Below are 10,784 nucleotides of genomic sequence, written 5' to 3' on the forward strand. Positions count from 1 at the left end.
TTTCAAAATGTATGCCAGCTATGCAACCCCTTTACACCTTAGGCTTAATATACTATCATAAATACAGTAACATTAAACAACAAACAATTGTGCAAATCACTATGTAACAAAAATCTGTTATGAATTATTTCACGCTATCATTCTTTAACATTCACCACATCTGTTATTTTTACCTAATAAAAACAAACTCTGTAAAAGCAGTTTTCTCTAATCCCATCTGTGAAGTTTCTACCTAAGAACAGTTTTTTTTTGTCAACTGTTTTCATTCTTATCTAATTTACGAGGTTAAAAAACCCTATATTAAGAGCTTATTCAGTAGTCTATCTTATCATGACCTGTAAGAGAATAGTTATTACACCTTCATGGAAGACGTTATAAGGAAATATTTTCAAAATCCTCCTTATAAGAGAAGGTACATAATTCCTTATGTTTCTTCGTCACAAAATATGCACACTGTTTCACTGTATGACTGTTTTCAAAGGGCTTTTGGGCAGAAAAGTAAGTGTGTATATACTTTCTTGAAATCTACGTCCTATTTATACTGAGCAATGGATTCCTGCAATCCATTCTAAATAGGCATTTACAAAATTCCATGCTCTGCTAGCCTTTTAAAGTGTAGTGAAAATGTGCATATCAGAAGAGTCAATTTCAGCTAATAAGGAATTAAAGTGAAAAGACCTAGAGCTAGTAACAGGATGCTGACCTTGAGTCCCATGATGTAAGTAAAGGACTGGCAAATAAGCTAGTTTGAGATGTGAAAAGATGAGAATACATTCAGTAGTTTCAGAGGAATATGCCACTGATTTGTTTAGAGTTCATTAAAAACATAAGCCCAGGTTAGTGATGGGGTTATCTTTTCAATGCTCTTTTTCAAAATCAGTATTTAATGACATGAAAATATGTTTACTATTAAATGGACTTTTTGGAATTTTTTTCATTTCTCCTACAATAGAGAGGTAAATGAGAGAAATCAGGCCTGATCTGCCCAAAGGAAGATGGGTTTTGGACCAAATTCTAACGCCCAAATACAGCCCTTACTATTGACTTCAGTGGAAGAGCTGCTGTGAGTCTTTGCAAAATTAGATTTTTCACCTTATATATTTTTCAACTGTATTAATGCAAATGACTTTTTGGAGTGCTTTTTCTACCACTTTGGTTGATTTTTCTTGAGATTATGCAGAGACACCTTTGTACTGAAGCAATGCAAATATTCTTCACTGATCAGACTTAAAGCTTAAAAAAATACAAAGGAACACTGAAAAAAAGAAAGACAATTTAAAATAGTCAACTATGGTTTTAATACTTCAGAAATTTATTCTGATGCTCAGATGTTCTGACTTTTATCCCAGAAAGTATACAAGCAGGGGGAAGGAAAATGACCTGTTGTCTCTTAGGGTAGTCCTACTAATCTTAACTTCATCTTGACAAGATGGTAACAAATATTGCGAATAACAGAGTTGACACAGCTCTAAATAATACAGTGACACATGAAATCCCTCTGAAATCAACAGTAAAACACAGACAAGATTTTACCTCTGTTAACTCATGACTATTACTGAACTCGTATGATACCTTTACCAATGTCTCAACCTTTCCCACTATATGTGTCATATTTAGTTATATAATTCTTCGAAGGTTCAAGTGTGTTTTAATTATATTCCTCCTAAAACATATGTATGCATGCACCAGTGTAATTTTTTTAGTAGCTACCAGTAAAATATAACAGCATACTCCCTGTAGTTTTAAATCACTGTCAGCATCTCTTCAATTCTCTTTCATTTCAAGTATGTTTTCTTTTTCTATTTCTGTTCTTGAAACGAGATTTGGGCCAAAGAAAATGCACACATTCTAACTGAGCTTGTTTCAAGAGTTAAGTTTCCAGATATATCATGATAATATATGGGGGGAAAAGAACTACAATTCTGTTTGAACTAGATTGTGTTGAGTTCTGCATTGAAGGTTGAAAAAAAGACATGTTAAATTTGATGATAAGAGATGTAAAGGCAGTCCACTTGAAAAGTTTCAAATCTGACTCCTCCTGCTAGCATTCAACACAATTTATTCCAGTTTAACAGAAGCAGATTTTAGGTAACCTGTGTTTTTCAACAGGCAGCTTTAAACATTCACCATACTTAAACTATCCTGCCTCATTTATCCTTTTTTCAGCATGCTTGTACTCAGTGTTCCAGTTTCTGCACTTCTATGTAAGCGTGAAACCGTATGAATTAGGTTAAATGTCAGTGACTGATTTTCAGTCACTCTAAAGCTGCTCTCAGCCGACTCTCCTTGCCAACTTCCTCTGTTGCATCCACACAGTCTAGTTTTTGCCCCTGCATTTTCACTTTTCAGCAAAATCTTTGTTAAACACATGCTCTGCTCAAAACAGATGCTCAAGGACAAATCCAAACAATTTGTCCTGCTGCTGCTAAACAAGCCTCACACTTATCAGGGAAAAAGAGCCCTCTAAGGTGTTTGAGTTACTCAGAACTGTTAAGCTGCTGCTTTTTGTGCTGCCAGTTAGAACTCTGAACTGAACAGAACACCTCACACCACCCTCAGCCACTGCTATTTTCTTGTGAACTTTTGCTATTGCAAGTATCATGCCATAAAATCCCTTTGACACATTTTGCAAACTTCATCTTAAAATACAATGGTTTTCCTCATTATACAGACTGTTCCTGATCCAGGCTGATCTAGTAATTCTAATTTCCATTATACATGCCTCCTGCTTATATCCAGTTATTCCTATCTGCCAGACTGAATAATCTTGCATTATTCTTATCCATGGTTTATTTTCCTAGGGTTTACCCTGGAAAATATTCCCCCATTAGCTTCATTTCATAAGGTTCATTTCTCTGAAACATTCCTGTAGTCTTTTCCTCCAAGGCAGGCTTTTTCATCTCCCCTCTCCACTCCCCCTTCAGTTTAAATCCATATTTTTCACCCTTAGATGAGGTCCGATAATTGCCTTATGCATTCACTGAGGCTCCTGTTTCACAGATAGTAAAAGTTCAATTAAAAATAAAATAATTCCTAGTCTTCATGCTTTCTGTTTCTCTGATTAATAGAATTTCCTTCCTGTCCAGATTTTTTATGTTATTTTGGGGTTTGACTTAGAATCTCTCCTATGTCAAAGCCTTTAGGCAGCAAGATTTTTGTAACTGCCAGGCGGTTTTCTGGTTTTTACTGATCTCACCAGAGTCTCATCTAGAAAACACTCTTCTGCTTTTACCCAAGCAGAGTTTTTCAGGTTATTGCAGTCCTAATCTTTCATCTTTTACATAAAAGTTGCACCACACATTTTAAAAATACAAGAAAGATCTCTCCAAAAGTAAGGGCAACTGCACCTTGGTTGAAATACGTCATTCCTACAAACACAGTGAAAGCAACTGTAGTGACAGGAGCATGAGTGTTACACAACTTGTCATTTAAAAGCCATTTCAGCCACATCATAATGGATATCTGAGCATCTGAAGCTTAATTGGCGTGGCTCATGCAGGCATGTAAATGGGGTATGAGTTACTATGCTTATGGTACTGCACTGGTTATTTTGACAAATCTTTTCAAAATAGGAAGCATTCAAAGCTACTGCTGTTCCTCTTTTTGATGTACTGTGCAGATAGCATACCTTCGTTACACGTGTATTGGATTTTCAGGTAAAAATTTTTCATCAAAATCTCTGCTTATTTCTTTTTTTTTTTTTTTTACCTCTAGAATGAATATTGTCAAGCACAATGGGAAAATAAATTTGGTGTTTATTTAAAGGGGTTGCCTTTGATGGCAATTATTCAAGCAAAACAGTATCTTAAAAATAACTTCTGATAATCCGAGTTCAATAAAATATTTCATATGTCCATTATTATCTAGAAGAGCCTTCTATAAAGGTTTCAGAATGTCTCCAGCCAAGGTGATTCCATAAATAATGCTTGCACAGTGGTTTCTAAGGTATCTTGTGTCTCCTTTGTGACGTAAGCTGGTTGTTATGGAGATGGTAAAATATCAACCATTCTTCGTGAGACTGTGCAAGATCGGTTTTGGACCTGTTACAGCAGCTTCTTTTCTCTGCTCAGCTATAATCAGCCTTCCTTAGCAACAGAAATAGATGCATAAAAAGTATAAAATGTTTTAAAACAAATGTTTGCACAATGCTTTTTTTGACACACAGGAATAGACCTGTGTGCTTTTGTAACAGATGCAAATTCCATGCCAAATTCCCCAAAATTCAGATCAGTCTAATGGCCTTCAGCAGAAACAAAGCTACTACTGTTACAAAGGTTTAAAAACTTAGAGATAAATAGATCATTCCCTTTTAATTCTCTATTTCTTAACCTATAAGTTACAAAAGTGGTTTTTGTCTCTTAAAGCAGGAAGTGTGAAGATTAACATCTTTTACCCCAAATTTAGGGCAAGTACATAAGGGACTTTTGTTCAACAGTGTGTTAAAACTTTCTAGAGCTTCATGAAATAGAAGGAAAAGGGTTATGTCTGGTAAGCAGTATGCAAAAATATCATCTAAGATACATGGCTCAGCTGCCTGCACATTATTTTTCTCCATTTTTGATCTGTTAGTCCATGTGCCTAAGCATGTAGGTCCCCAGCCTATGATGAAGGTTAAAGAACACAGAGCTGAGTCAGGGTTTTGCAGGCTCACATGGCAATACAGGACAGTAGGAATTCCTCCTTCTCCTCTCAGTCTATATTTAGAGGCACAGACAAGCACACCAAAATATACAGTATTTGATTGGAAAGTCAGAAATATTCAAGGAGACTCTCAGTTACTTGCAGATTATCAGTACTTTTGTGGAAACATTACAGAGAAGAAAATAATGAAGATTATTAGAAATTCTTTTTGTGTACTCTAATCGTACACTCATTTTACTGAACTGGGGCCTAGACGTGGAGTAATGTAGAAAACAGCCACAGAGGAGAGAAGAAAAGATACTCTTTTTGCCTGCTATGCGGAAGTGACAACAAAGTGTGCATTGCAATGGATGGACACAACCCAGATAGGAACGTCTGCCTACCTCAGGTGCCATCCAAAAGGGTGTTCCCACTGAGGTGTTCCTACGGAGCCGTGTGCTGGTGAGCTGGGCTGAAACGCCTGTAATAAAACAGATCCAAAAAACTTGGCTTCAAATTAATTCTGTGATTTCAGTTGGTTTATTTCAAGTATCTGGAAAATAAACTCTAAGCCTAGGCATACAGCTGGAGAAAGCCTGGCCAAAGTAGGTGCAGCATTTGTACTGAACTCTTTGATTAATTTCAGCTTGCTGGTTTTGTTCAGAATTGCTGAGACATTTTTTGTGAATGACTCAGTTTGAAGCACACTCATTCAAATTGAAAAACTCAGTTGGCACCTAAATATCACAGACTTCTTTCTGCTGTTTTCATGAGTAGAAACAGGAACTATCCAAATTACTACTTGACTTCAAAACTTGTTTCAGAAATCTGCTCCCTGAATACTGCTGGCACAAAACTTGCCCACTAGAGTATCTACAGAGGCTCCTGTTCAACAAATCATTTATGCACTTGCTCAAATCTTCCCCTATTGAGAAAAGCACAAAAGCTCAAGTTTACACTGCAGCTTCTACTTTGGGAGTTAAGCACACACTTAAAACAAAGCCTGTGCTTCAGTGCTTTGCTGACTAGGGCTAGATTACTGAAACACAGCTGAAAAAAAGGAAGAAAGAACTAGAGCAAAATCAAATAACATTAACAAATCAGAATGAACTTTCACAGCAAACCTTCTTCTGTGCTCTTGTCAACATATAATGGAATTGTTGAGTTCAGGAGCATTCCAGTAAGTTGACATAAACCCAATAATAACTTAAAAGCATATTTCACCTTAACATTATTTAAAAAGAAAAATCACAGTGGTATGCTCCTAGGATATTACCCAGAGATAAAACTGGGCAGAAACACACACAATACACATTGCCTGATGCCAATAAATAAGAAATTGGTACTCATAATTCATAAGTGAAATCATTAGATGGCTGGGTCCAACATTCAATTCTCTATTTATTTTTTCATTTTTCAGTGTGATTGCAAGTCTTCAGTGATTTCCTGAGTATGACTGTGAAACAGTTAATGGCTAGGACCTACAGCAAGCCTCTGTGCATTTAACTCTGATCTCTCTTCAGCTAGCTTCATTCGTAGCTGCTGTCTATAACGCTCCAAAACAGCGCAGAATACCAAAGAGCTGAGAGAGGCAGACTGCAGGAGAGCGGGAGCATAAATGAATGATAAGTTGCAGACATTTTGGGTCGACTTACACTGTGACCAACATTTATTCAAATTTATCATGCTGTCGAGAGCAGCTGGGGGAAGAAATGTGAGTTACACTGAAAAAGCAAGCTGTAAAATCATGTGATAAAGGAGAAAAAAATAAGCCTCCAACCCCCTCCATTAAGGATATGTGTGTAATCCTCTCTGTGACCTAATATCCATATGTACAGCCTTGAATATGAAGTTAAGGGGTTTTTCTGTCTTCAAGATCCTGTCTGCGGACACAATGGATGGCACTGACTGAATAGGTGGTCTTTTTTTTTTTTATTCCTATCAATCTGAGTTCTAGTTTTTTATTTAGTATATACAACCCTAAATTTAAAATTATTATTTTCTTTTCCTTTTAACAAGTTTCCTTCCCTCCTCCTCAAACAATAAATCTCCTTAAAACTCCTTCAGGAGAGGAGAAGATTATTAGTTCCAGGGATTAACCTAAAAATATGCAAAGTATCCACTGTTTCTGGTACTTAATCTGAGATCTTTCAGTTTTCAGACTCTCCAAAAACCTCAAGTAGAGCTGTAATAGATCTCAGCTGTAGTTCAAGAACACCTAGCTCTTCTGCAAAGGAGGGAAAGATGTTTCAAACTGGCTATCAGGAAAATGAGGAACAGAGTGGCCATTTCTAAAAAGCTTGATGCAAGTGACCTGCCAACATCAGAGAGATGATACATGTGATACATACAGAGGTGATACATATGACAAGAACATTTCACTCCAAGGAGAAAAGCTAACTTTTCCCACATTGGAGGAATGGAGGGATGTTCCCCTCTTATACCAGGGCAGGGACTCTCCTAAGTTTTGCTTCAGGCCATATGTTTCTCCCACCACTAATTTAGCTGTTGCCTTTACCATTCAACATAATGAATTTCTGTCCCTGTAAGATACAGAAGAGTATCCTGTTTCCAAACTCAATTCAGCATCTTCAATAGATTTTTATGTTAAATTTATAATACCATGACAGCATCAGGATTAAATTTTCTTTCCACTGCATAAATTTAATATTTTTTTTTTTAAAAAAAATTACTCTTTGCAGAGTTTTTTGGCAGTCCATTTTACACTAAGCTCATCTGAGGGACTACAGCATTTCCTTATTTTTCTAAGTAGACATTTAAAGGGGGGAAAAAAAATTGTTGAACTCAGTTAAATTCTATTGCCAAGCCCCTTTCTATCAACCTCTCTCTTCCCCTCCACGTCCACACATAACCTCCTGCCCCCCCACCTCTATTTCTTATGATGTTTGCAGACTGGCAAATGCTCTAATAGCAATAATCACAAATTAAATTGATGTTGGGCTTTGGACCCAAGGGATCATTTTACCTTCTGTCTGAGGAAAAAAGTATGCTTAAGGCTAGCAAAAGCCATTTCAGAGAGAAGACTGTTTCCTTTTCATATGCAAAAGATAGAATATCTAAATTTAAATTAGGAGGACAACTGCCCTGAAACTGAAATTCCTTGTGAAAAGCAAAAGAGCTCTGTAAATAAAATGGTTCCTTCAAAACTATTTTTAATTATTAAATGATGTTTAAGCTTTTAAGTTAAAAGTCTGTCACTGATTTTTGGTTAGAATTTTTACTCTTGCTGTATCAGGTTCCTTCTCAACATAATTCTGACTATCCTTCTGAAAACGTCTCTCACGATGGCTGCGTTCCCAGGGGAAGGTAAACAGATGCCTTTGGCTAAACTGCACATATCAGGAAAACAAATGGGAAGTGGTCATTACCAAAGTCAACGAGCTTGACTCCACCTTCTGTCGTCAGGAGAATGTTGTTCCCTTTCACATCCCGGTGAATGATCCGGTTATTGTGCAAATGTTGAAGGCCCTATATACCAGCAGTAACAAAAATAAGTTCACTCCCTTATTTAAAAACAATTACTCTGCTATTAGGGAATGTAATTAAGACAATCTGCACATACTCTATAGAAACATCTCTCCACTGGATTACATGCTTGATACAACCCCTGCTGCTGTAATAGCCCGCAAAATATTGCCTACATTACCATACTTTATAAACGGAAAATGTATGTATGAGATGAGTAAATTGCACCCTCTGCTGTCATTACAAGCCAAATGAACATCCTCACCAAGAGAGCACCGTATAAGATGTATGAGATGATGGCTTCATCCAACCGCTGGCCACACTTCAGCAGGCCTTTGACAAGCTCTGTGACAGACCCTCCATTGCACAGCTGGGAAGGGGGGAGTTGTGAGGGGAGAAAGAGGCAAGACAAGTCCTCAGTTAATTAATATACTTGTTTGGGCTGTAAACACCTGCCACGCAAAACTGCACTACAACACAAGTCTGGGAACAACTAGATTTTTACCTTGCAATTATTTATGTTGTCACCTCACCTTAGAACGTATTTTACTAGCAACTTGAATAATAAATCACAGAAACCTGTGTGGTGGCTGGAAGTGAAAATTTAAGATTATAAAGTGTAACTTACAAAATTTAACTAAAAATCAAAATATTATGAACAGGACTGTATAAAAGAGGAATTATTAGTCTAACTTATTTTATTTGAGTATTTTTACAATGATACGTGCATTGTCTTTCTGAAAAACTGCTTTTGTGCAAAGATAAGGCCAGACAGAAGAGATTGATGCTCTTGATAGCTGGGCGGCAGCAAACTACAGTCATTTTAAACCTTCACTCCATCAACACTCCTGCTGACAGGCAATATTAAGTAGATAAAAGCTAGATCTCTATACTCAGATTTGATAGCATGTGCCGCAAATAACTGAGATGAAACATTCTGAACTAGAAAAGCAGCTTCTTGCAAACATTTCCCACTAAGGGGCTGCCATACATCAAAAGAAGAGGAAAAAAAGTAAAATTAAAGTATTTGTAAATATATTTTTATCCACACCATTAGTTTACTGTCCATGCCTTTTTTAGCAACTATTCACCTCTTTCCTTTCTCCTCTTTTCCTCAGTTCCTCAACAATAAAAAAAATGGGAGAATCGAGAGCCTTTCTTCCATTTAATTTTCTCCTCTACGCCTGTCTTTGTAGACAGCACCCTTATCAATGTTTCTGTCATACAGCAACCACATGCATTTCAACACAAGTTCGTTTTACAGCATGAATCAGAAGAATGGCATGAAAACAGAAGTCCTACAAACTCAGAAGTTTTGTATCTCTCAAATAGCTTTCATGAACTGTGTATCACTTCAGTCACTAGTTTCTGCAAAATCTCATTTATTACTGACTTGCCCTTGCATCACAAAAATTCATTAGACTAAAAGTTTTAGTTTATGGAAAGGATCACGTCACTGAGCTCTGCAGGAATTTGACTTTAGTTTTTCATTCACTAGGGAATTTTATGTATGCATGTTTCAAAAAATAAATTAGACGGGAACATTCAGCGCAATATCAATCCCCAAATGTATTTGCAGGAGGGGCATCATCTTGAGAGAGAAAGTGCATGTTTTTCTTTCCATGATTAATCATTTGCTGACAAGCCATTAAGTCAAAGGTTTTTGTTTATTATTTTCATTGCACTAAGTTGTTCTATCTGTACTAAACTTACCTCTAGCCTGCAAATAACATACAGAAGCACATGCCTTCACTTCAAAAGAAACCCAAGCTGGTTGTGACTGAAAAACGATACAGACTGACAGCTGTCTAGCAGCACATGTTAAATGAAAGACTGACTCTGAAAATAAATATAACCCACAAACACTGCTGCAGCTTTCAGTGACACTGCTCTTGACAACCAGCAAAGATGTGGGACAAAATGCACTTGTAAACTTCATTACCATTTTATACCAAATGGTAATACCTCAAAGAGCGGACTGATGCACATGTAGATGGAAAAGCAGAGAAGCCTGTTTTACAGCTCTCTGTGCTACACCTACACAAAAACTTCATCATCATAAAAATATTTCATGTGTCCATTTTTGCTGCCCTTCCTCATCCTAGGCATTTATCAAAGTAAGGTCCTGCTTGTAGTGAACAAACATGGTGAAATTACAACTAACAGGAAAAACAAACAAACAAACAAACAAACAACACCCAAATGCTTTTACATTACAAATTTTGGAAGTCACACATTCAATGAATATATTTCTAGAAACAGTCAGGGATCAAGTCTGAGTGCTTTGTCTATCCCCTTTTACTGAAAAAGTAATTAATTTGTTATAAGTAACTGCTATGCATACTTATATTTACATGTAAGTTCCAAGGCAATAGTTTTCCTTGTCTGGTAAATAAATCTATATAAGGAAAGCACATTTTAAAAAATATCAAATGTCTTTAAAACTTTGGTTAATCTGCACCAAAAAAACACCTGATATGAACATACTTAATTGATATGGGCTGTACAAACACCTAATTCTTCCAAATTCTCCACTCAATTTTGTTGCATAGACTACATCACAATTTTGGTTTACAAAATTTTGTTATATGGAACACCACATATCTGATATGCTACATTTGTATTAAAAAAGAAAACACATGGGAAAAGAAGCCCAAACTCAACACAAAGCCAGCAGG

General features: G+C 36.5%; 1 protein-coding gene across 1 annotated transcript in view; it reads right to left on the reverse strand.

Moving 5' to 3' along the window:
- Positions 1-10,784, reverse strand: part of LOC103780974 (myosin-IIIb-like) — a gene marked incomplete at both ends in the record, with an annotated part of 20,458 nt that overhangs the window by 6,652 nt on the left and 3,022 nt on the right. The window contains 3 exons of the mRNA XM_008948679.1: positions 5,025-5,101; positions 8,010-8,109; positions 8,372-8,476. Of these exons, the coding sequence (XP_008946927.1) occupies positions 5,025-5,101; positions 8,010-8,109; positions 8,372-8,476 (282 nt within the window). The remainder of the gene's footprint in view (positions 1-5,024; positions 5,102-8,009; positions 8,110-8,371; positions 8,477-10,784) is intronic.

The sequence above is a fragment of the Merops nubicus genome, unplaced genomic scaffold (assembly GCF_000691845.1).
Source record: "Merops nubicus isolate BGI_N331 unplaced genomic scaffold, ASM69184v1 scaffold19201, whole genome shotgun sequence".
Classification (NCBI taxonomy): Eukaryota; Metazoa; Chordata; class Aves; order Coraciiformes; family Meropidae; genus Merops; species Merops nubicus.